At 34.4% G+C, this 26,915-nt stretch overlaps 1 protein-coding gene across 1 annotated transcript in view; it reads right to left on the bottom strand.

Moving 5' to 3' along the window:
* The window catches only part of LOC119068481 (allatostatin-A receptor-like), a 38,697-nt gene extending 11,994 nt beyond the window's left edge, over positions 1 to 26,703 (bottom strand). Inside the window, exons 1-3 of the mRNA XM_037172092.1 lie at positions 25,945 to 26,703; positions 14,774 to 15,043; positions 2,251 to 2,409 (exon numbers count right to left, since the gene is read on the bottom strand). Coding sequence (XP_037027987.1) covers positions 2,251 to 2,409; positions 14,774 to 15,043; positions 25,945 to 26,454 — 939 coding nt within the window. The 5' untranslated portion in view covers positions 26,455 to 26,703. The remainder of the gene's footprint in view (positions 1 to 2,250; positions 2,410 to 14,773; positions 15,044 to 25,944) is intronic.
* Positions 26,704 to 26,915: the final 212 nt, after the last annotated feature.

Raw genomic sequence — 26,915 nt, forward strand, 5'->3', positions numbered from 1 at the left:
CGTACAATTGATGATGAAATTTTAATAAAACTTTTGTGATATCAGTCACCTACAACAAAATGGGGTTGGAAAAGAGTGCAGTAGCGCTTCAATCCATCGTCGGGAGTGTAGGTATCAATAAAATATTTTTATTCGCTATGCTGTTGGAATTTTGGTTTAATTTAAAAGCGTAAATGGCAGTCAGCTGTAGACGACTCATAGGTATAACATTGTCAATGGAAATCGTTGGTTCGCACGCTAGAGGCAAAGGATCAATGATTAGATCACTATCAATGGTATCCATCGCAACATCACCATTGTGACGATTGTGACTTACCTCCCGACATGGCAATGACAATGTCGGTGAATGATAGACCGCAATCAATCAAGCTCTCGACTAAATTCCGGTAATTATGCTCTGGCGTCGGAGGTTGCGAAGCTCAACAGACAAGTCGCGATGTTTGATCGTTTGACAATGTTGTTCTTTGCTCGGAATACAATTTCTGCCAAATGTAAACCACAATTTCTAAGGCGTTTTCACTTGGAATGTTTTGCTTTATAATGGAGGAGGAGTGCATTTCGATAATTGAATTTGATTATTCATTGGTTAGAGAGATCTGAAATAGAATCTAAATGAAGGAGGGTTTTTGCTTTTGAACGTTGGAAGGCAAACGGATTTTTTATTCGACACAAATGTTACGCTTCTCTAATTCAATGATGTAAAATTTTTCCGTCTTTCTTTGAGCAAGTGTCATTGTTTTTTATATAAAAAGATGAACATGAAACAATGCCCCCATTTGTATATTTACAAACAGTATTTTTTCCATATTTATACATATACACACAAATAAGTGATAAGTGATTGAAGTGAAAATTTTGGTGGCATGACAATTTTCTGTATATATTGTGAATTGTGAATGTTCAAAATATTTTCACCAATTGAAATGCGATTTCGGCAAACTTTTTTTTCCTTGAAAGCTGTTGACCAGATGCGTCGTTTAAGCCCTTCTTTAGGTCGGTGGCCAAAAATTTTGGGGAGATACCACCATAAAAATCTATGCTTGTTTTTAGCAAATTTTTGAAAATTCAAGTTTATTTCACGAAACCTGAACCGATTTCACTAAACCTTTTTTTTTGCTGAAAGCTATTGACAAGACGCGTAGTTTGACACCAATATGCGGCGAGATATGACCAAAAATTGTTTGTTTGTCATTCCGAGATATTCTCGATAAAATTCAAATGATTTTTGTAAATTTGTTTTCCTGTAGATGTGAACGCTATAATTCCACAATTGCTCCAAATGACACGAACTTCAATTTTTTTTGAAGATTTTTGGTTCATTCTGCTTTGAAGTTAGGTAAAATCACTTCGACCCAAGCGTTGCCGAAATTACATTTTTTCAAATAAAAACTGAAGATCGGTGCCATTCGAAAGCTACAGCATATGACTTCACGAGAAAAATAACTTTGAATCAATCAGGCTAGTTGGGTGAGTAAAGTAGGTGAAAACAGCTTCTTAGAGGTGATAAAAGTCATCCTCGAATTTTAACTCGTCGAGGTTATCTCTTTTGTAACCATTTTTTTAAACGGTTGTGAGCCAAAGCAACATTTTCTGTGAGGTAACAACCACTAATTGTGAAATTGCTGGCTATTAATGACCTCCGAAAAATATTACTTTTTTAGACATATCTCCTTCAAATTTTGGGTTACCAACCTCATATTGGGCTTAAACTGCGCGTCTTGACCATAGCTTTCAGGAAAAAAAAAGTTTTTTTTTTGTTGAAAATATTTCGATAAGTCACAAACATGTAACGCAACTAACCGCCGACTTTTGCGATCACACAAGTCACACTTCGCAGGCTAAAAATTCCAATTCTGGGTGGTATGAAAGGACTGTGTCTCCTGAGTATTAGAAAATTTATTACCGCAAAACATAGCAAACACAATTAGCTTTATGACTCACAGATAACGAAATTTGTGACGCAACTAACCATGGAATTACCCATATAATGGCACCAATAATATATAACTATTCTTGAGACAACACTCCCACCGAAATATTTTTGCCGACATCGTAAAACTGTTGGTACATCGTAACTTTTACCCACTTCAATTTGTAAGCTCGAAAAGGGTCAGCTCGATAATATATTCACGAAAAAAAAAGAAGTTAAAACTTTCATTTTATTACTAAATACGAAAAATATAAAATGCGCACCATGTACACACCAGCACAACCCAAAACAGAAACATAAATTTCGTAATTTCGACTCACCTTACGAAAAGCTTTCCGAAAGTTTTCCGACAAAAATGCATACAATAACGGATTTACACATGACGATGAATAGCCCAATATGTGTGACGAGATTTGCAGACCAATTTCGAAATGTGTACAAGGATGAAAAAGTCCAACACTTTTCAACACTAAAATCATCTGAAAATTGAAAATAAAATTGTGTGTATCAATCGTCCTGTGTATCGCATGAAAATGTACATATAATATATATTTCATTAAATAATAAGAGTTTTGTGTTCGAGGGGGGTGAAAATGTGTGTATGTAGAAGAAAGAACGTAATGTGACAAAAGACGGTAGAAGACAAAGATGTTAGGAGTTCAAGTGGCACCAAATGTTCAATGATGTTGAATAATCAAATCATATTAGTGAAAACTCAACAAAAAAGGGATTTTCTCTGGGGAAAAATAAAATCCATTCATTGTGCTGCACGCACACCTTATCTGGTGAAAATTGTCTAAGATTTTCTTTTTCCTTAAATAAATTTATCGATCAAACATTTTCGTCACAGCCAAATAAAAATTAATAAATTTCAGGCTGCAATCTAATTAACAATTTCTACATCATTGATAACCGGAAGTGACATCAAAAACATTTCCGATAATCTTTCTAAAAACACTGTACGACTCTCAAGTTTGACCTGCACCGACATAAAATTCTCAAGTTTATAAAGGTTGACTCTGAAATTTCTGAGAGCCGTGTAAAATTATTAATATAGTAATAGTTCAAACCTCCCGTAAAATCCAGAAATCCTGAACAATTGTATGTAACATTCAGGTTCAGTACAAGTCACATTCTATTCTAAAATTTTCTTAAAAGAATTTTAAGTAGTTTTGAGGATTCATTACCAGAAATTCTTCAAAATCCTAAATTTAAGAATTTTAAAAATATTTAAGAAAATTGGAATTTACAGTAGACGACTTTGAAATAGGTGACGTATTTCGTTTCAGCTGGTCCACTCATACAAACAAATACGGCTTTACGTCGTTAAATGGCTTTACCACGAGCATGCGTGTACATTGTTCGCCCGTATAAACAAGAATCAGGACATATGTTTGTATGAGTAGATCAGCTGAAACGAAATGCGTCATTCTTTTGAAAGTCGTCGACTTTAAGAATTTTTAACAGTTTTAAGGACTTCAACTCCTAAATTAGGCTATGTATGTAGCTAGCCCGGAGCACTGAGAGGTCTTCTAAACGCGCTCATTTTCACAGTAATTAGACTTAAATTAAGATGAACATAGTCTTATGTAAATTGTAAATGGATTTCTAAAATCGACACTCCACAGAGAACGACTGTTTTTAATGCACCATCGCACTAGATATTTCGTGGATTTTCATTGTAGTTCTAGTTTCAAAGCTTGTGCTACTCATCATCATTAGGTGGGCGTATGTGCCCTAGATGATAAACATTATTGAAAATAAATTCAGCATTGAGTACGAAATACTCCAAAACGACAACAGCTCTTCGATTTAATAATCGAATTAGACATCGTTAACGGTATATTACACCAATAAATTCGTGTTTGATATCATTCAATAACGTCGAATTAATTGGCCAAAAACAAGTGAAAATCTTCAAATCAATAAGGAAATGTATCGCTTCTCTATTCTTTTTCGCTAATGCGACTATCATTAGTGAAATATTATTAATTTATTTGATGTCTCTCGGGAAGCCAGTACAGTTTATATCGTCACTGCTGCCAACATTAAACGAGAACTTCTGAACGATTAGAAAACTAATTTGTCAACAATCTAGAGTAGTGACGACAACTGATGTTTTTGTCTCTTGTACTCAATATTCCATTTGGATAAATGGTTAAAGCTGTCGTTATAAAACTGAAGGATAATTTTGTAAAATTGGTAGTGACATGAGGTTCAAGTGACAATTGATCCATATGTTGCAGGGCCTATTTTTGGATTTTTTTTGGAAATTTTTTCCAAAATTTCCAAAAAATTGCCAAAAATTTCCAAAAACTACGAACGTCCAAAGACTGCATTTTTCCATCATTTCGAACGGTTTTGGCAGCTCCTGAGCTCAGCCTTGTGTTTTAGCCGGCTCTTAATGATTTGTTTGATTATTGACGCTCTCATCTTTCAAATTAATCACGCTCGACTTCATTTGAAAACTGATAGTGTCAAGAATCAAACAAAATAATTGAGTCAGCTAAAACGCGAGGCTGAGCTCAGGAGTTGGCAAAACCGTTCGAAATGATGGAAAAATTCAGTTTTTGGACGTTCGTAGTTTTTGGAAATTGTTGGCAATTTTTTGGAAATTTTGGAAAAAAATTCCAAAAAAATTTCCAAAAATAGGCTTTGATATGTTGCATAAAACGTTGTATGAATCTCAGTGCGAAGTACTTGATTAGGTTCACGATGTGTCCTGCGGCCTTATGTCATAATTCCACATCTGAAGCCTAATAAAGTCCTTCGCACTCGATGTCATAAATTACTATTATGACATCGAGTGCAAAGCACTTTATTAAGCACTTATAATTATGAAGCTGAGTTGCACAAAATATGATTTTGATAGCTTAATATAGCTTGATATCCAAGAGATGCAAAACAACGTTGTTTTGCATCTCTTGGATATATCTCGTCGTTGCCAGAAAATAGTGATTTAAACACGTGTAAGGCCTACAACAACCCATCGACCGACCATCGGTGTAAATAGTGTCTAATTACGCGCCTCTTGTTCCTTAAATAGTTCGAAAAATGGTACTTACAAAAATGCAAGAAGAAAACTTTTAAAAGTCGTTACACTGTAACCACATCACGCCACACAGTTCATAATTGACGCAATTTTTTTTGTGCCCTTTTTCTGTGTTGTTACAAGTAAATTCCATTTTATTAATCTTATTATATTGACTGAATCACTCTACATAAAGTAGAACATCTTAAGTTGAAAAGGATATACATTAACGATAAACGTAACCGCATATATACGTGCTATACTTTGAGGAAGGTTAAGGCATTCTCAAAATAATTTCAATTTTGTTAAATAAGAGGTGTGGCAAGTAAAGTGTTGAAATTGGGTTGTATTTCTTCTACAGTTAATGATAATGTCCATAGTGCTTGATACATATTTATCGTTGGCCGGTTGGGTAAACAAAATTCGAAAGTTTGTGATGAATATAGCATAATTGCAGCTAGGACCTAAATAGGTAATGTATAGCGTACTATTAGATATTGGAATGGAACACTAAAACATACATTAGGGTCACCAATACTTTTAGTTGAATGATATATGGGCCATTCGACTTGACATTACTGCTTAATAACAATATTAACCTCGGAAAGTGGTCATATCAATGTAAAACCTGGCAGACTGCCTCAGGGAAATTGGTTGAACCATATTGTGAATTGTTCCAAAAGTTCACGTAAATTATCGGTAAACAATTTCTATTTTATAAGTTTTTCCTGCAGTGGGCATCAGTGAAAGTTTGGCATGAATTTGCTTCAGCTGATCCCGTCATACAAACAAAAGTTTTTATTCTTTATTATACGGCTGACATAGTTACGTATAGTCAGTTCATTTCATGACTGACATCAACTGTTTTTTTTTTGAAAGGTCACATTTTGTAGCGCGTGACTGTCACTTTCCTTAAAATGTGATTACTCTGTGGGTATATTCAGATCATTAAGAGGGATGGGTTGTGATTTTCGCCATCTTGTTTTTGGCAAAAATTGCATGTATGTAGAAAGACTAACAGATGACGCTAGGAGTAACTCTATGATAAATTTGAATATTTGTATGGAGGATGTGAGATTTTTCTGAATCTAAAAGTTTTGGAGTGCGGAAATCAAAGTTTTTGATTTTTCTTGTTAAAATTAAAATGTTTTCTGTCGTATAAAAATAGTTCCGCATGAAATTTCAAGAAAAAATAATTATTCACTGGAACTATTTTTAAACGATGCAGAACGTTTTATTTATAACGAGAAAAATCAAAAACCTCCATTTCCGTACTCCAAAATTTTTAAATTCAGAAAAATCTTACATCCTCCATACAAATATTCAAATTTATCATAGAGTTACTCGCAACGCCATCTGATTTCCCCTGATTTCCCCTCTCGTTGAACGAAACTATATCACAACCCATTCTTTTGAAAAACAGCCTACCGAAATCGGAAGCATTTTCCAGTCGACTTTTTTATATGTGCCTAGAAATGTATTCGACCCTAGAAGCCAAAACCATTTTCAAAAAAATTCTTCGAAGTTTGTCTGGCTGGTGAAAGGTGATCGAAAACCGAAAACTTGCACTTGTCTTACAAAAATTTCTCCTGTTAAACGAGCCATACGGGGTCGTGTGGGGTGTCATTAGAAAGGTAGTCACATGTAAAATTGAGTCGAATAGGGGATTATTGGTTTTAAAATTTATCCACACTGCAATATGTGCATTTAATGTTTTCAACCGAAGGCTTACGCTGTTCTTACAGAAATTTCTCGAGGAACACAAAACGCACATGGTCGTGTGGGTATCATTTGAGAGGTAATTTTATGTGCTTTTGGGTCGAACGTCGAACCCATTTCTAGGCATATATAAAAAAGTCAACTGGAAACTGCGTCCGATTTCGGTAGACTGTTTTTCAAAAGAATCCCTCTTAACCACACATTTACACTGAAACTAGAATGAGTAATTTTTAAATAAAAGGTTCCTAACTTTTGTAGCGTTATTAACCATGGAATTGCCCATTCTCAGCAGTGAAATTTAAATAAATTTAATTAAAGGACAGTTAACAAAAATGTCAGAGTGATTACAGCATAGAATTATCCTCGATTTGTCGTCGAGAAACAAAAATGTTCAATTAAATCACAATAAATTAGTACGTATGTGTAGCAGTTCTCTGAAATAAACACTCAGCGAGTGTTAATGAATATAACATGAAGGTACAGTAAATTATACATGACATGTTTTTCGGTAACATATTATTGTGAGCCCGTTTGTTGTGACGTGTATATTCTGATGACAGGAGCAGACCATATTTTTTTAAAGGTACAGTGTTGTCGAGAAAATTCTTGTTCATTTATGCCAGTATGGAAAAGTGCCTTATTTTACATTAAAAAATAACAATGGGTCTGTAATGCAAGGGTTCTATTAAACAAGCATTTAAAAGATATATAGAGAGAGTAGGATGGTATACGGCACGATGTATGGTATTTTCTTCCTCCATTTGGGAATACCGATTTTCGACATCCTTTTACAGTGAAAGTTTTTTGTACGGATTTTCGCTTACAAATATATTTTCGATCTGTCTAACTGTAGTCGAAACCTTCGACTCACGTTACAAACGCCACACACATCGAAAAACAATTTTATTTCTGATACTCGCAAATTCATGAGTTTTATGATAAATCTTCTACTTCATGTAATGAATGACTTTCGCAGCATCCCACTTTATCTACTATTTCGTATCAGATAGTAAACAAATTCACTAAGGTTTCATACTTTGGCTTCTGATGGACTCCTACTGTGCCTTCGGGTGGGTAATCTCGTTAATCTAAAGATATTATTCTGTGCCTCGGTTCTGTATTTGAACCTCATCACCAATAAAATGGAGGTCGGTATCGACTGAGTGCCTTTTTTTTCCTTGAATGTGTAGACTGTCGATAGATTGCGAAACTTTTATGTAAATACGCCGTGTTCTACTTAAACTTTCAGTCACTCACGTAAACAATGCAACGTCTAGTCAGAATAATAATAAACGAAAGGAACACAAGAACATCAATTATTGTGAAAAATTTCTTTTGCATTTTTGTTTACAATCTTTTACTTGATTTTTGTATGAAAGTGATGTATAGCGCAAATACGTGCAAATCATAAGGTTAAATTGTGCAAGGTTTCGAATCGAAAAAGAACAGAATTGAATGACTCTTTTACATCAGTTGTATCTCGATTGCCTCATGAAAAAAGTGGCGAAAAAATCGCTGAAGAAAACAAAATTTTTAGAAAAAGCATCTCAAACATTAAAAGAACATGAGGAGGAGTCTGCCTGTTAATTAATTCCTAAATTATGAAACCTTTGACGTAATCGACAATCACGTAATCGTTCGTAGCTAACGAAATGATTGCTTAGCAGCTGGTAAAGGACAATAATGACGAAACCTTTTTAATTTTTGCTCGTGAATGGCAGTTTGTTTGTGACCAGAAGTGGTTAATCGAAATTAATATGCAAATAAAAAGAGACTCTTAGATACACTGAAACCTCAATCACGTAGGTATCGATGAAAGTCATATGTAGGATACTTCCATATAAAAAATATTTCTTTAAGGTCGTTGCTTCCCCAATTTATTTCCAGCCATTTTCAATATACTTCAATCGATTAATAGTCAACGCAGCCATCTGTAAAATTTGATGTAAAATTCTCAATGTCGTCACAGTTTTATTTTTCGCACTAGAAGCGTATGTCAAATTCCGTGATGACATCCACCCACTTACACAATAACGATTGTAATTGGTTTCCATATCTCACAGATTAAACTTATAATTGAGTAGACGTGAGCATAAATTAAAATATTACAATCGAAACTAGAAATTTAATTTTATCAGAAGATTTAAGCGAAATTCGCTTCTTGATTTTAATTCAGTTAATGCTTTTCCATCCTAGTGAGTCACAATATTTGATTCGCATAAATTTATTAAACCCAATTCTCTATTAATTCGCTGACGTTCTTACATTTTTAATTAAATTTTATTGTAGTTTCTGTCAGAAGAATTGTTTCAGTTGTCTATTCAACAACGTTTTTGTAGATGTAAGCAAATAAATCGTACAGAAACGATGCCATTTTCCTTACTAGACCGATATATTAAGGTCTTCCTGAGTGTTTCAAAAATATAAAATAAAAATTGGCATAAAGATGATGATGTAGGTCTAAGCTTTTACAAAGCAATCTTGGAAACTGTCGAAACAATATACATCACGGCTGAAAAACTTTATCTTGTGTTTCTGAGTAAAAAAATAGCTCCATTAGAAAAATAATGAAAATGGCATCTCTTATGCTCATTGACCACACTGCTCGCCTTCAGCTCGGATCTAAACAAATTTAACACTTGAAGCACCATTTCTATCAATCGACCCGCCGATAAATACATAATACTGTACCGTACTGTTAAGGTATAACTACTCTTTGCTTGACGATGACCAGTGTAAACTGAACAATTCGGTTGGGAAGAAAATGAATCCGTTGGATTTCAAGTTTTTGGCACCGCATATGAGCATTACAATTAGATACAACTGAATTTTCATGTGTCGGGGTTTTCGGCCCCTTACATGAAAAATAATGTGCGTATCTATCTTACAACAAGAGACACGCAAATTATTATTGTATCCCAATCGGTCATTCAATCTACAGTACACAAAATCTCAATGAATTTTTCCATACATATAAACGAACAGTGTTCGTCGATCACACTCTTGTGTGTTACCGTAAAATAGCCCTTGGTACACTAGGTGCAAAAATAATTTACCTTTCCTCAAATATGTGCTTTTCGAAGGCAGTGTTTATACCAATGCTACACCGAAAAAATCAATTTTGGGTTTTAGTTCAGGTACGTCTGGTGTACATCAAATAAGTGCACAGGATCGGACTTTCTACCAAAAGGGCCACCGAGCGATGTATGCAAAATTCGGAGGGTCAGAAAAATTGAGACGTTGATACAAAAATAGATAAAGACTATCTGGCATGGTCCAGTATGGCCAGTCCAGGCCTGGATGTATACATACATTATGCAGTATTCAATACACGTCCGATGATAATATTATAGGCCACGGTTTGAATTCTATTCTGTATTATCGTAGAAAATCGAAGTGAGTTTCAAAGAAGGTCGTACGTAGCGACAAATGAAAAATTAAATTTAATAGAAAAATTGTTGTCATTCTTGGCGTGCCAGACAAATTAAAAATTTTAGTTAGGTGGCACGACGGCGACGGGCTGTTCAATAAAAATTTGTTTTTTAATTTCATTTTTCCTTTCAGCATATCGAAATTATGGTTTGTGTCTGAACCATAGTCCAAAAAATCATGCTGACATATCGGGACCACTTTAACTACTTTGCACGCAAAGGACGAAGAAGGACGTATCGTACGGACATCCAGTGCCGCTTTTAGCTTTTGGGCGCCATCGGGCATTTGGAAAAATAGGCGCCATTTTCTTCTGCTCCACTTCGGGCGCCACGGGCATTTGCCCATTTAACCCATATGGAAAAGGCGGCACTACGGACATCATCAACCTGTCAGACTACAATAGACAATGCCACTAAAATATTTTCATTTTTTTAAATATTTTATTCAATAATTTCGCAAATTTAGAGGAAACGTATTTCTCATTATGAGTCAAAGTTAACCATTTCCGGTTCGTAAATTTTCTCATATTTCTCGCTCAAAAAGAAAATTAAATTCTAGAAATTCGTTACAAATTACAAATTACAAAATGTATTAAAGCAAATATTGACAGCGACTTTATCTCGGCACATTTTTGATGTGTGTTTTGAGAGCAGCCTAGTATACACCTTTTTTTGATGGCATGCAATCGACCGTTCATTCGAAAATGAACATTTCAATATGAGAGTCGCAGCTCATTTTATTTTCAAGTTGAGAGGATTTCCTGTGGAATAAATGTAAATTCCAGTAGTAACTTGAATATAGCACATCCAAATGCTATCATTAGTTAAACGGTACTCGAGTTGTCTGTTCCATTTAATTGATGAAATCGAGTTCCGCTTCGTTGCAACAAGTTTTCGATATCGAATGTATCGACACTTAATGACATAATTATAGGTTCTAGGTGTGGTCAAACGAATTAATTCCACACACGCAAGTTTAAGAAAGAAAGTGTCCGGAGTAAATCAATAAACTATATAAACGTTTACAGAACGAAATATCTCATTCGACCATTTAAACACCCATTACGATGTTGATTATGTTTCGATTTTATGAAATAAAGGTTTTACACCACTTTTTACGTATACTACATCCATACATACACATCCATTTTAAAAGGCCTTCCCTTCAATTTATAAGCCGTAAAACGATAAACGATGTGCGTATATATATGCACTGGAAAACACAGTAACGTCGACGACGCGACGTGTTGAAAGGTTTTCAAAAGACTCATGTCGTCTATATATTTTAACCCAATCTTTAATATTAAAGCTTTCGTCCCATCAGGATATCATAAACACAACCGTGTCACGTGGTATTTGTGACGCAACTTTTTTATGAGAGACTTTGTCTGGCCAACTATAATTTGTGCGTGCCAAAGCGGAAACCGTCATCGACATCGGTATCAGTTGTAAAAGCACACATGGACTTGCGTCACATATTCCCATTTTAAGGTCATTTTGTGCGATTAAAGCTTTTTATCCCATCAGGATATGGTTTTGATTTGATGAATGAAAGTGCCGAATGGGGGGGGGGGGGCTTTTCGTAATATTCATTTTGTACATTGTTATTTATAACACATTTTGTGTTGTGTGAGTTTGGTACGTGCTATTATATGTAACAACAACAGAGAGAAAAAGCGTGTGATGTTTGCGTTTGACTTTTCGTGTAAACCGAAAAAAAAGGAAGAACGCAGAGACTACACACCATGGTCTGCATAAAAACCGAAGAATGTAGCGGCAAAATGAAAACAATAAGTGATGTGGGTACTATATATATGTGTATACACATGGCCCAACGTTCGACTATGACTAAATCACTTTTTGTCTTTTTTTCATGCTACGTGCCTGCGGGAGTGGAAATGAATTTTCTGATTTAATTGAATGCTTAAGTGATTTTTCCTGATATTAAAATAAAAACATTACGACAAAATTTCGATGTACTTGTCAGCTAAAAACTCCTCGTACGACCTCATTGTGAACACAAAAAAAAGACATTCACATTTGAACCGATGCGATTAGCACGGTAAAATATAACAATTCAATATTGACCCAAGAAATTTCAATGAATGATGGTGAGTCACTTGAATGTTCCATTCGTCGATTGTAGTTATTTCGTTATGTATCCAACGCTTCGATGTTTAGTTTGTTTTTTGGCACCGGATCCCCGACAATTCAGGAACATACAAACAAACCGTTCGTTCTAAGCGTCAATAACGAGTAATAAACGTCTCATTTTATTACTTTTAATGCGTACGAAGATCTCTTCCAATTGATCTTTATCTCATTTAAATCGCCTACAAAAATGACATTTACGACTTTCGCTAAAAAGATTATTTTCAGTAAACAGTCGTAAAGATTGCCATTAAAGAGAAATAGACACATCACTGAATCGTACTTCGCTGCAAATGCGAAAATTGAGAGACGCGTTGACAATTTTTATGATAAATAAATACTCGCGGCATGTGGAAGTCTAAAGTAGGATAGCATTTAGTGACACTGGGAGGATAACATCGAAGCTTAACATCGTTATATAATGTAGTCAAGCATAATTGGTATGTTACGGGTAAATTGACTGGACTGATGACGGTATGAATATTTCTGCGTTGGAATTAATTAGTAAATTAGGTTTTTGTTAGGCTTTTTTGAATTTTGACTCGTCACTATTCAGATTGTTTGTTTCAGAGATATAATATTCAGAGTGTTCACATGTCGGTTTCAATTGGTCGTTTATTCCAATCTATCGACGACATTAGACTGAATTTGTTTTTGTAAAGTGACATCCCATAAAATAAGGGTTCATAGCACATAGACACCTTATTATTTCTTTTACTCGTGGTTTGGGGTTATCATACCAGTCAAAGCTCCAGTCAATTTTCGCAAACCGCAATCCGTAAACCTATACTGTGTTTAAAACGTTTTAGCAGGGTAATTCCGGAATAAAGCTTAAAAAGGTAGCACAAACACGAAACCGCCAATTAAAAGTTTACAAAGGTTCTACACTAGCTTAATGGAGCAAACTTCGACGAATGTTCATTTATAGTCGAACTCGTATGGAACGCTAGGTGCAACAAATTATAAATTTAACTTAATTCCTCTAGCAAGCATGTTGTGAAACAATCAAATTGCGAAATTGAACATAAAAGATTCAGTCGATGTAAAACGAATTCTCAAATGAAACGACATTTGCATCTTCGTAAAAAAAAATTGGGCTAGGTACGTTGTAGACCTCCTTCAATTCTTTAATATGCGACTTTATATAGACTAATGACGATGGAGAAGGAAATATGGACCAGTTGTTTAAAGTTGTCTTCAAGTATTAGCCGAATTTATATGAAAATATTGAATGACAAGTACCTACCTCAAGGCAATTTATAATAAATTAACGGGTCTTCGGTATTCTCGCTCTGATCAGTCTAAAGTATACAGTGTTAAAAGAGAGTAGAAATTTTGACATATCACCCATCCAGATCAGTTGGATTAACTATTTTCTTTTTCACTTTTAAATACAAATTTTGACATATAACCCATCGAGCCTAGTTAAATTAACTAGTTTTTTCCCTGCTCTTACGCTCTTTACGCTCTTCACTGTATTGAGTGTTAAAGAAAATGTCAAAAAGAGTGTTCAACCATCGAGCTCAGTTAAATTAACTAGTTTGTTCCTAGTTAACTGGACTTTTACAACTGGTCATTTTTCTCTCTTTTACGCTCTTTTAACACTGTAACTAGTTTTTTCCCCTGTTCTCCATCGAGATCAGATAAATTAACAACTTTTTTTTCATCTGTTTTTACGCTCTTTTAAGTGTTATGGTCAGAGCGAGACAACCGAAGACCATTTAATTATAACTTGCCTTGTGGTACTTGTCAAAGTATTCGCTTCTCTTTCAACATGTTATGATATGAGTGAGAAGACCGAAGACTAGTTTATTATGACTTGCCTTGGGGTACTTGTCAAAATATTTCTTTGTCTTTCATCATAATACTCTAATGATTGTTGTGATTAGTGCGTTAGTTAACACAGATCATCCATGGTCATATTTAAATCAACTCTGGTAGTTAATTAAACAAAGAAGGTTACGGGATCTGTCAAAATGAACACAATTCTCCTAATTTCGATCGCTTTAGGAGTCACCACGGCAGAATAAAATAAACCAGGCAGGAGCGGTTCATTTTCGAAACGTCAAATAAAGGACCTGATACACTGTATGAAAATGAACTCGAATGAACACTGACATAAATTGAAAAAATTTATTTGCAAAATATATAGGACTACTAGATTATTCGGGTCCCTAGTCAAATCAGCGCTCCTGCCTGGTTAACTTTACTCTGTCGTGGAGTCACAATTTAATTTTAAAATTTTTTATGGGAACAACTCGGTGATAAAACATGTTTGTACCACGGTCTTTCTAATCCTTGTAAATATTATCGGTTACTTTTGAGGTTTTTGTGTGTTATAGTAGAATAAGATCACAACAGCTTTTCTGTGGTGTGTGCCTGTGTGTGTATACAATTGAAGGAGCTTTGACTATTAAAAACAATGAAAATGCGAAAAGTTTTATATCACACCTTCCGATGAATGGATTGGAGATCCATTCCTCTTATAAATGTTATTTTTATGTTACTCACCTGAATTGGACACCATAGAGATGCAAAAGCGAATACAACGACAACTACTAAACGGGTAACGCGTTTTCGGCCACGATGTGATTCTGCTGACATTTGTCCATTCACCACGGTTCGCCATAAACGGCTGAGCATTCTTAAGTATAAACCACTTATCAAAATCAACGGAATTAAGTATGAACTCAGGAAAAATATGACATGAAAGGCGGCAAATGTTAATCCATTGTCTATGAATTTGCAGGCTGTAAGCTGTTCAGATTTATATTCATATTCCTGAAAAGAAAACGAAAACGAAGATGTAAAATGTGTTCGGTAATTATTTGTGTATACATAAAGTAACATGCTAAAGAATTTATATTTTCTTTTCCCAGAGTATAAACTTTAATCAAAATATTTTTGTATTGCGTGGGCCGTTCTTTTACCGACAGCTTAAAGTTGTAAATCTAACAGCATTATTTGTTTATTTATGTTTTATGTCTCAAATCATCAGAATCTACACAAAATCTAATTATAAAATGATAAATCTGTTATTACAAACCACATGAAGTAAAGATTCATGATTAAACAGCATTAGGTATAAACAACTATTCAATTCTGTGAAGACAAGATAATTATAATTGTTTTACACCTTGAATGTTAAGCATTAAGTCTATTTTGATGTAAATGTAATTAAAGTGTGTCACGTGCCCTCGCATTATGAGTGTTGAGTTGGATTTTTCTTTTCTCTCGATGAGGTCCGCACCATAGGGGTTGAAAAAGCTCTTTGAACTGTCGTTGAAATTAGCCGTCTAATTGTTTGAAACTAAATAATATTTCACTTAAAGGCTTGGGATCGGAATGAATGTAAGTAAAAGTACACCGCTTTATAAGGTCATGTTTAGTGTAAATTTTACTCTATTTAGCATAGCATAATATTACTAGGTGCTTAGATTTAGTATAATTCAGTAAAATAAACTTAAAATTTGTTATGAATTGTGCAAAAGATTATTTGGCTGGTTTAACATTAAAAAGTTAAGTTGTAAGCATTGTACAGATACTCTGGACTTAGCTTTCTTACCACCCGAGTCTTGATGAACAACGACAAAAATTTTAGTTTGACTGAAAGAGTTGACAATAGCAGTGTAGAAATATTCCAATTTTATAAAATACAGAGATCGAGACTACTGCATTATTCTCTTAAATAATAGAGTAATTTGAAAATGAATAAATTAATTATGAAAAACGTAGAAGCTGACATTTTTCTGCTCTTATTTACCGTACATCGTCTTCCATTGAAACTTTCTACAAATAATTATGATGTTTCCATAATTGGATTAAATTTTCATGTTGTAGGAGCTATAAAATTGTAAAATAACTACATCGTTCCTAACATAATTAAATAAGACAGCTAGGTTTAAAGACTTTAATTTTGTTTTCGTGTTTTGGTGAAGATACTGACAAAGTGAATTGATTGCTGTGTAAGACTTGTCGTCGGGAGAATATAACATCATTTTCTCCCATAAACGTATAGTCTTATATAAAAGACATTTTGCAACGGAACACAAATCTGGAGTATAATCGAATATTGTGTAAGGACTTTATAAATGTGGGAAATAATTTTTTTTTATATGATACACACAATTCATTCTGTGTTTAAAACACGTGCGAAGCATCAACCCTTCTTGATACAATATTATTGACTTGCTTAACCGGAGAAATAGTCGCTGCAGGCAAAATTTTATAATGTTAAACCTTGAACCATCAGTTAACACACTTTGATATAAGCGATTAAGCCATGATCAAAGGTTCACTCTGACAAATGATTTCTAATCCCAATTATCCTGAACATATTCAGGACATTAAACTATTTTCAGAACCAGTAACAAAAAGTCACCAATCCATGTCAGTCGATTTATGCTACTCTGATAAGCCAGAGAAGCCAGCTTGTGTACAAGAAAAATGCAAAATAATGAAATGTAAAACTAAAATATTCCATTCGTATTTTAATTTGATTCATTTCATTATATATATCTTGTGAAAGCTTTCACAACAAGCATGTATACGAACATCTTGTATATACGCAAGAGAATATAATGTATACTCGAATCAACGACATAAAACAACATTAAGATACCACGACATTTTGAGTCATTCATAAGGCCACGGTTTTAAGCCATATTATGATTACGCCATCCCGATACAAAAAAACATTTGTTTTAGTCCTAGAATGGCCTGGCCATAACGGCCGTAGGAAATCCTAATTTGTGTCAAAAAAAATAGTATTTTACATGACATTTTACATAAAAAGATGAAAAGTAGAGTTTTAGTGTGAAATTTGTTGATCCGAGGCGAAGCCGAGGTCAATAAACACACGAATAGTCTCAAGCTGCACCTGGTTGCTGGTGGAAAAGGTTTTTTTTAAGACTCATTTTATAGCCGTTAAATATGAGCGATGTAGTTGAGAGTGGGCTCGTTGGCCTAAGTCTTCGAACTAATAAAAAGTGTCTGACCCAAAATGCCGTGTTGCATTAGTCTGTAAATGTTAAGCAAATTATTGCTTTGATAGATTAATAGAAAGAATGCAAACATTGTTCTAAACTATAATAAAATAATAGTTTCTGTGTCAATCTCTTTATGTCCAGATGAAATATCGATCACCATCCCATGGAGAAATTATGCATGCATTCTTGGCATTACATTTGGAAAATTTCGACAATTTTAATTGAATATAATCAAGCTGTAGACATGCAGACTCAATACATTTACTCGTAATGTGTTTGCCGTCTGTAAAAGCTTTATATTTTAAAAAATTCAATAGAATTAAATATTTACATTTTATTCTCTGCCGCTGAATCGTCTGCTTAAAATCGAAAAAATTAAAGAAAAATGAGAAAACTCAGTATATACATCTTCTACATAGTTTGATATTTATATCCGGTATAGTTCTACTAATTGCATTATGTCAGAAAAATTCGTAGTGGGGTATCCACAGTTGTGAACTTATATTCGAGTATATCCAGTAGCCAGTACTCAATATACGGGATAGACCCGATATCCTGTATATTGAGTATAACGACAACTGTCAACTGAAAAAAAAAATCGTGTCGACGGATTTTGGTCAAACAAAATGCCAGTGCCACGATCTGAAGAGTAATCAGACCAATATCTGCCGAGCGACAGGACTTTGGAAAAAGTTTTCATTTGCATGTTTTTCACATCACGTTTTCAACGTCTTATCGCTCGGCAGATATTGGTCCAATTGAAAAACTAATCGCTTCGCCGGGGTCACTACGTTTTGGTTTTTTGTTTGACCAAAATCCGTCGATTCGAAATTTATTTGTCAGTTCAACTGTCGTTATATAAAATATAAAACAAACCGGTATGTAGGTCCGTTAAAGAGTTTATAAAGAGTGAAGGAAATAGTACATTTCGTACCTAGGACTAAAAGACTTTTTTTAGCATGTGAGAAGTTTGAGTCGAATACACAAAAAAGACTTTTAGTTCGTGGTACGAATAGTATTTTTCGACAATAATAGGCTTTGTGTTGAAGCGTTTTTTTATATAGCGAACTGTATGATAAATGAATTAAAGTGATAGATTTTGTATCAACCACAAGAGATCGAGATACTTTACACAAATGAAGTAACAGATTTATGATATGTTTGGTTTTTGAAGGAACTTGTCCGAATAGTTAGTTACTAGACAGTCAATCTACAAATAAATGGGTGATGGAAAATGAATTTCATTTTTTTTTTGTATTTTAAAGTCGGAATAGCTCAGTTTATTCTTTTAATTTGCCAAATATTTCGACTTCAAATCGAAGTCATCATCAGTGGCTGTAACAAAATTCATCAAAAAATATCAGCGCACTGGACACAATACATCTTTTATTTAAATGTAAAATTACCTCAAAGTCAAAAATCAAATTCTAAAGTAAAATACATCATCGTCACAGTATCTCCAATTCTAAAATAAATTGACAAATTCCTTTACATTAGAACTAAATAAAAATCAAATTCGGTAAATCGACAATCTTACATAACATCGGTGGTCAAAACGAAATCTCTTCTCTTATCAAAAAGAGACCGAAAACAGTAAGAAGAAAAGAGAAGTGCTGGAGATGATTGCCATAAAGAGAACGAAGAATTGTCTTCTTGTAAGAAGAAAAGAGAAGTGCTGGAGATGATTGCCATAAAGAGAACGAAGAATTGTCTTAACAAACAAACGGACTCTATAATGTTGTCTGCAACGTATAACAAAAGAAGTAATAGACTCAATAGATATACCGGTGATACGACTGTCGTCTGTGAAAGAATACAATCAAGTGGGCTCGAATGTATTGATCGACAGACAACACGTTTCTGTGTTAGCATAAAAATACTGTGGAATCCACAACAAAGAATCATATACTCAAATTGTATAATTACACAAGCACACGTATATGCAACTTTACCGTTGTTTTCCACATGCTTTGTGAAACAACTGTTACAAGTGAAACACCCCGTCAACAGGAACCATCGGTATTGCAAAATAACAATGAACATATATTTTCATTGGTTGGAATGTACAATGACAAAAAAATTTGCTATTACCCTAATGGTACATAACGATGATTTGAATAGACCACTTTTCTGTCATGGTACATATGTATACATACACGACACCAGTTGCATCCCTATTACTATACAAAACTGATAAAACAATGATGTTTGCAGACCATTAATTTAGCCAAGATGTACACTGTACGTATAATACGAGAATTAGGTGTACGTTTAACTGGTATGGATGTGACAATTTAAAACAAGCGAAAAGTTTTTTTTTTTCTCACTCACATACTCACTGCTTTAGCCTTTGTATAACGAATCTAGGAAGCTTCGTGAGATTTTCATAATAATCTTGTTTCACTTAATTCAATAACTTTTTTTTAAGTTCTACGTTTTATGTGTTCGCGGATGCCAGGGAAAGCTTATGTAAGGTGTTGAAAGGATTTGACATAATGCCATATCGAGGAATGTAAATTCGGAAATGAAATGTGTTTTACATCGATAAAAAGGGATTAAATTTCTGTACAGATTCATTATACATTCGAATGAAAGTTTCTGAACTTGAGTGGTTGAATGGGAGTAGGTAAAGTGCTTTCATAATCGTCTTTTTTGTTTGTTTAATTATACCTTGAATGAGTATTGGATTGAATTCAACCTCCACACAGAATATTATATTTTTTTTCTTTTATAAATCTAATTCTTTATTCTGCTTTTTCTTTATGTTTTTTAAATCTGAATTGTTCAACTATATTTCATAAAGGGAAGTGAAGAAATATAATTATCATTCGCCGGTATTATGAATTCTGCGAGTATATATGGGAGAGTGTAAGTACACTTTTAAGTTGTTTGTATTTTAAAAGTTCGTTTTTTTTGTTTCACTGATGTTGTTTGAAACGAATTATTTGCTTTTCTAAAAAAGAGGAAAATTAGTGAGTCATAAAAGTCTGTACACTTGGATGCAATATCTTATGGACTTTACATTGCAGTCTTAATCAGGCTCTATTCTATAGAAAAAAAAGTCAGATTTAGAGCGATCTAGCGATAAAACGTTGAAATGTTTGAGGCGGAGGTTGCGTGATGAAGCAATTTAAGTATATATTTTATTTGAACAAGCTGCATTTACATTGCTGTAACATGTGAAGAATTTTATATGATGAGCGAGTGATGTCGCACTTATTTTTCTAAATATACAAAATCGTAGGCCCGGACTGGCCATACGGTGAATTCGGGGGATTCCCGATGGGCCTTTTGGATTTTTGTATGAAAATTTTTAATTTGTGGGCCTTTTTAAATTGAGTTGCATGGAGCCCCCGATGGGCTTTTTCGAGCCAGTCCGGTACTGATGGGATTGATCACACTAAACTGCATCAAAGACAAAGAAGAGAAAGAACCAGCAGGAGTATACAAAATTCCATGCAATTCTTGTGATTCAATTTATTTGGGTGAATCATTACGTCTCATTGAAATAGAAAAAGACCACGAAGGAAATGTAAGACGACGCGAATACAAAAAATCTACTGTAGCAAGACTTGTGATACGTAACAAAAATCACAAAATCGGTTGGGAAAATTCAAAAATAATAATGAAAGTAATTGCCCCCTGCGAAGCATCAAAGAAGGTTTAGCAATTCAACAATACAATGGCAATTTAATGAACATAGACAAAGGTTTAGTTTTAAGTCGAGCATGGGCACCAATAACTCCGAAAATATCAGACTTCACTGATTTCACTTAGCAATCCTTTTAAAATCATTCACATTTAATTCCCTATGACGAAAACGTTACGAAAGCTCGGAAAAAATAAAAAATATCTCAAAAAATTACCACGCATCCAATTATTAACATTGAATATCACACTAAATTCAAGAAGTTTGGTACGTACCCTTCGGGCTATATAACAAGTGAAATTAGCAAAATCAATAGTCCAGGAAAATATGAAATAACCATTTCTTTGGACCAACTACGAAAATTTTAATTTTCGCCTACCAAATGAGACAAGAAAATAAAAAATGCAACTCCTCACCCCAGTTGGTATCAGGGAATCTGACACATGGTGCCAAACGGATGAACTTTTAAACTACGTAAAGAGTGAACTCGCACACGCAAGTTTTTTGCTGCAAATGCTTTTAGCCATGTCATCGATTTAATGACTCGTTTTACAAAATTTTGATATCGAAAAATTGTGTGCGAGTTCACCTTTTACGTAGTTGAAAAATTAACCTACCCCCAGTCAGCCGCAAAAGAGTCGAGAAAGTCTTACTAAGTTCTCTAGCATCTAGCTCACACCTCCTTTGTCCCACAAAACTCATCTTATTTTCGTTAAATGTATGAGAAGGTAACATTTTTCGTCGAGCTTGACAAGCTAAAATTACAATATTCGTAGATGGTTGTAATGAAAAGTTGTATGGGTCACACGGGATGAAAAAAAATCAATCGTATGCAAAGTTTACAGTCGGTATTAAAAGACTACAATATAATTATTTCGTGGCTTGTGAACGGGTACTCAATTCGTTCGGACTACAATTCGCGAAATCGCCTAAAATCTAATGCCCACCACAAATTTCTAAATAACTGTTGTATGCATGTCATTACGATCATTTCAAAGCACTTTTGAAAAGATCGTTTTTTACTGGTTGCGCATTGCAGCCTTTTTTTTCGCTTTTGAAAATAAAAATGGAGATCTCAGTAAAAAATTGGAAAAAAGAATCACTTTAGCACTACGTAAATATGTAAGACTTTGACATATAGGAATTGTCCGAATTTATTATGAACATACTGTATTCAGACAAGATCGATATGACACTAAAAATTCAGAATTTTCTAACAAGGCTGCATTTTATAATAAAAACTGTAATCTCTACAATACAGCTACCCGATCCATAAAAATACATCACGCAGCTTATAGACAACATAGTTATATCCGTAATAAAATGCTTGGTAAACGAATTTTTTATGAATATTTCTATATTGGTATTGGAAGCTTTTTGTAGAATGTGTGTCTATTTCAAAAATAAACAGAGTTTACCTTGTAGTGTTTGCTACGCGGTACCTAAAACTTAGTTTTATATCCAACCACGAACTGGGTGAAAAATAGTTATCTACAAAAAAGGGGTCAAAAATTGAAAAGTCCAGTTTTCGTGTGCATTTTGTTGATTCAAGGCGAAGCCGAGACTAATTAACAAATCACACGAAAGGCTACAAAATCATCTTAGCATAAGTTAGGAACAACGTTTTTCCTAACGTATACAACGTATCGAGTGCGAAGTACTTTATTAGGCCTTATTAGGTGTGTCAAAATACACATCATGAGCCTAATCAAGTACTTCGCACCGAGTTGCATAATAGTTATTTTCGTAATGCATGCTAAAATGCATTTTTAGCGAATGAGAGGTTTCCTGCGGAGGCGAGTGCTGGAATCGAAAAAGCTTAAGAAGGCTTTTATCATGAGTTAGGAACCACGTTTTTCCTTAACGACGTGGGAAATAAGCGACAAAGTCGATATATTTTAACACTAGTTAGGAAAACAACTTTACACACAAACTACAAAACAAACAATACTTTACATCCTTAAGGTAGATATTTGCATAATAAAAGGCGAAAGTGAGAAAATTCAACTGTGTGCGAAGCTTGCAGCACGAGTCGATGACTCGAGCAAAGTGAGTCCGCAATTCATTTCAACCCCCGCATGTCATTTTTCTACCCATGAATCATACATCAACCAAGTTAGATGGGCGCCATTACTCGTAATATTACCGATACCGAATATTGTTTTCTATTATGAAGAAACAAAAAAAACTCAGTTAAGCTCTTATAGACGTCAAGCTTATCACCACTGTATAATTATTGAATCGATTGCTCCTTTTGATCTAAGTTTTGATTATCCGAACATTTCTCGAAAATGATTTGATTTCTTAGAATGAATGAGTGTCAAACCACTTGTCGAACAAGCAGATATCTCGACACGTACATTAAAGGAATATTAACAATTCAACAGAAAAACAGTGCCATACAACTGATTGGCGAAAGTGTTTTGATATAAATCTTTTGAGTTTAATCCGCCACACTGACTGAAATATTTCTTACAGAGCTTAATTTTGAAATTACCTCGGAAACTACAATGCAAATATGTGAAGTGGTTTCGACATATTTATCAACCATTTTCAGTTTTCGACAAACTGAAAATTGATTGAAGATCAGAGTGCAACTTTGAATTTATCGACACAAAAGAAGAAAATAATTCTACATTTTCCTGAACTCACTGACTGAACGACGATATTTCCAATTTCTCGAAAGATATCAAAGTTAACTCATTTCAATTTTATTCGCTTGCAGCACAAAGCAAACGTGTGTTCCGGGAAATGAAATATACGAACGAAGACGAGAAACTGTATCTGAAATTTCTGTTTTAAATCAACCATGAGTTGGTCGGACATAGCATTTATAGTTTTAGATATAGTAAGTAAAATGCGAGTAAAATGTTTTTGCCATAATATCTCGTTCGGTTGTATATGACTTGGAAAAGGAACTGATTTTCAAAATTAATTATCGAGAAAGGTTGTACGCCTTCCACTTTTCTTTGGTTCAAAGGAAAACGATTTTATGATTTATATGAAATGGTCGTACACAATTTTAGTTTAGTAACTAAACTTTAGTTAACCGTTCAAGCTAGCTCAAGTGTTTAATTGTCCTGTGTCCATTTATACCGAATAGAATGTAGCATTGGAGAATTTCATCGTGAATTCCAGTAATGACACCCAGGGGTATTTCGAGTATTAGATGACGAAACCGCATATGGACGAACAAGTTTTTGATTACATTAGATACCGATAAACACGATTCGTTTAGCCTGTTTTATATTTCTATCTAGGACGATTTCTACTCAAAATATTTGATCCGATCATCCGTCGTTTTGTTTACCTTATTGTCTATAGACAAGCAAGAGATATTGTGAACTGTAAAATCAGCATTTGATGAAAACATTTATTAGCTGGTGGACAGTCTGGATGGCCTAACATGTGACCTACGTTTATTAATCTACTGCATAATAGTCATTTGTGTACCTGTTTTGGACGATTGATTTAAGGCAATTTCGCGGATTGTAGGCCGAACGAAGTGAGGTCTACAAGCGAAAGTGCCTTAAATCAACCGTCCCAAACAGGTGCACATGTGAGTTTTCATGCAGAGGGCCGGAAACCCGAGAAAATTCGAAAAATTGCCCTCATTTTCGGCCCCGAAGCATGAAAAATAATTTTTTTGATACCAACATTGAAAAATGATACTTTCGCCCCGCATATGAGGGGCGAAAGTAAAAAAATGCATCCCACGGGGAGAAAGTACTTAACGAAGAGCGAACGCAACTGAACGAACAGCGAAAGTGACTGACGTCACAGAAAATGAGAGAAATGAGTCGAGTTGTCAACAAAATCCGCTCATATTATGCAGAATACTTTGATCAAAATTGTAAAACACTGTGCGCCAGTGTTCTTATTGAAATTAGCATACAAAGTTGATACTTTTTGTTACTGAATGATTTGTTAGTTATATCTTAATTTTTGTGTGTGTTATTGTTGTGATGGCTAAATTATTAAATTTTTCATATACCAGGGGGCTGCCGCCCCCTGGACCCCGCATTTTCTGGCTAAATGCCTTTTTATTTCAACATTTTGTTGCGATGTTTGCGATACGTATCAATTTTCAATGTTGGTATCAAAAAAAATAGTATGAACGACTCGGGCCAAAAGTAAAAAAATTCAACCTGTGCGATTAGAGCCCTTGCCTTCGGCGCGGGCTCCAACTCTCGCACACGGTTGAATTTTTTTACTTTCGCCCCTTGTCATTCAATGTACTATTTTTTCCTCTTCTGACATTGTTGTTACTTTTCGGTGTAACCTACGCCACCTATTTCTACAGTAAATGATTGTTGATACGTGTGTTTTACACTGCACACATGTATGAATATATCAGAATACTGCATCCATCCAAACGTTAACGTAGAGATCGAATAACAAACAAAATCTGTAACAAATTCAGATAGAATTCTATCCACCGGATGTTCACCTGCCTTTCTGATTTTCTGAAAACTAAAGTCAATTAATCAGTTAAACATCTCAGATCTAAGTTCCATGCATATACGTGCATAACATCCCGGTGAAAATTATATTTACTACCAGAGATAATTCCACGATAAAACGTGCCAATAGTGAGTAAGAGTCCAAAGCATCTACTCCCAATTTTTTTTTAGAATACCTACAAGACGCCCCTGGCGCTGATTTTTCTCACTGAAATTTTTGATCTTTCACAGGTGGCAACCATAGCAGCAGTTTTACTATGGAATCTATTACTTCATTTGATTTAGGTATTTTCAGGAGGTCGATTTCAAATCCTTAGCTTCATTTTTTAACATGCTTTTTGATAAATAAAACAGCTAAAACAACAATAATCAGAGCTTGTTGGTTCGTGAAGTCGATTTAGATAACACATGATAGCCGTCCGTAACAGACGAGAACCACTTGTTTCGTTTGTAAATTAAATTCGGGACCTTTTGTACACAAAGATAAAATTGAGAATAAAAAGTCAAAGCCAGAAACTAGCAGTTTAAGCCCTCAACACTTTACCACATTGAAACAAAATAAACAAATGATTATTAACTTACCACAACTCCATGTGCAAATATGACTGGTATCGATATTGTTAATATAACAAACCATAATATCAATATGGCTAGAAGTGCATTACGTTCCGTTCTCAATGATCGAGAAGCAATTGGATATACGACACACAAGAATCGATCCAACGACATTAAAACTAATGTGTAAATGCTTGCTTGTACCGTAACCACTATCAAATATTGTACAATTTTGCACCAGGCATCACCGAACGGCCATCGGGATAACATGTAATCAACAGCCGTAAACGGAACACAAAATATCACAAACAACAAATCAGCCATAGCCAAGTTGATAATTAACATATTTGTGGTACTTCTCATTTGCGGATTCGACAGTATGACTAAAACCACTAAAGCATTTCCCAATAATCCAGTAATGCCAATCAGACTGAAAAGTATCGGAACAACTTTCGAAACAACGTCTTCGATTTGTTCATCATCAACATCTGATGGACAAAGTGTTGTCATATTTTCCAGGCTCAAGTCTTCTGCCATTATTGTTGATTGTATAAAAAAGAACCAAAACCTCAGATCACAAACTAAATATAACAATCGGTAAGCAATACAATGCCGGTACACATAATTTGTGTAGACATAAAATGTACAAAAATTTCTTTTCAAATCTCAAACACAAATTCGTTCAACAAATAAAATAAATTCGGAAAAACGTTAACCGTCTCCTATATTTGAATTTCTCGAAAGTATTATAACGCTGCGACGACGTGAAAATTTTGATGTTCAATCATTCGCGGCGCTATGATAACTGACGACTAAACTTTTGTAAAGATGAAAATTACGATTTTCCTCAAGTAGAACCATATGCTCAGTGGTGACGTTTCCTTGTGTGTATATATACCAGCGTTTATAGTGTGTTGTTCAACATGGTTGTAAGTGTGTAGCTGAACAATTTTCTTTTTGGATGTTTGGATGTGCTTTTTATCTTCTATAGCTATAAG

Source organism: Bradysia coprophila, assembly GCF_014529535.1.
Source record: "Bradysia coprophila strain Holo2 chromosome X unlocalized genomic scaffold, BU_Bcop_v1 contig_185, whole genome shotgun sequence".
NCBI classification, from domain to species: domain Eukaryota; kingdom Metazoa; phylum Arthropoda; class Insecta; order Diptera; family Sciaridae; genus Bradysia; species Bradysia coprophila.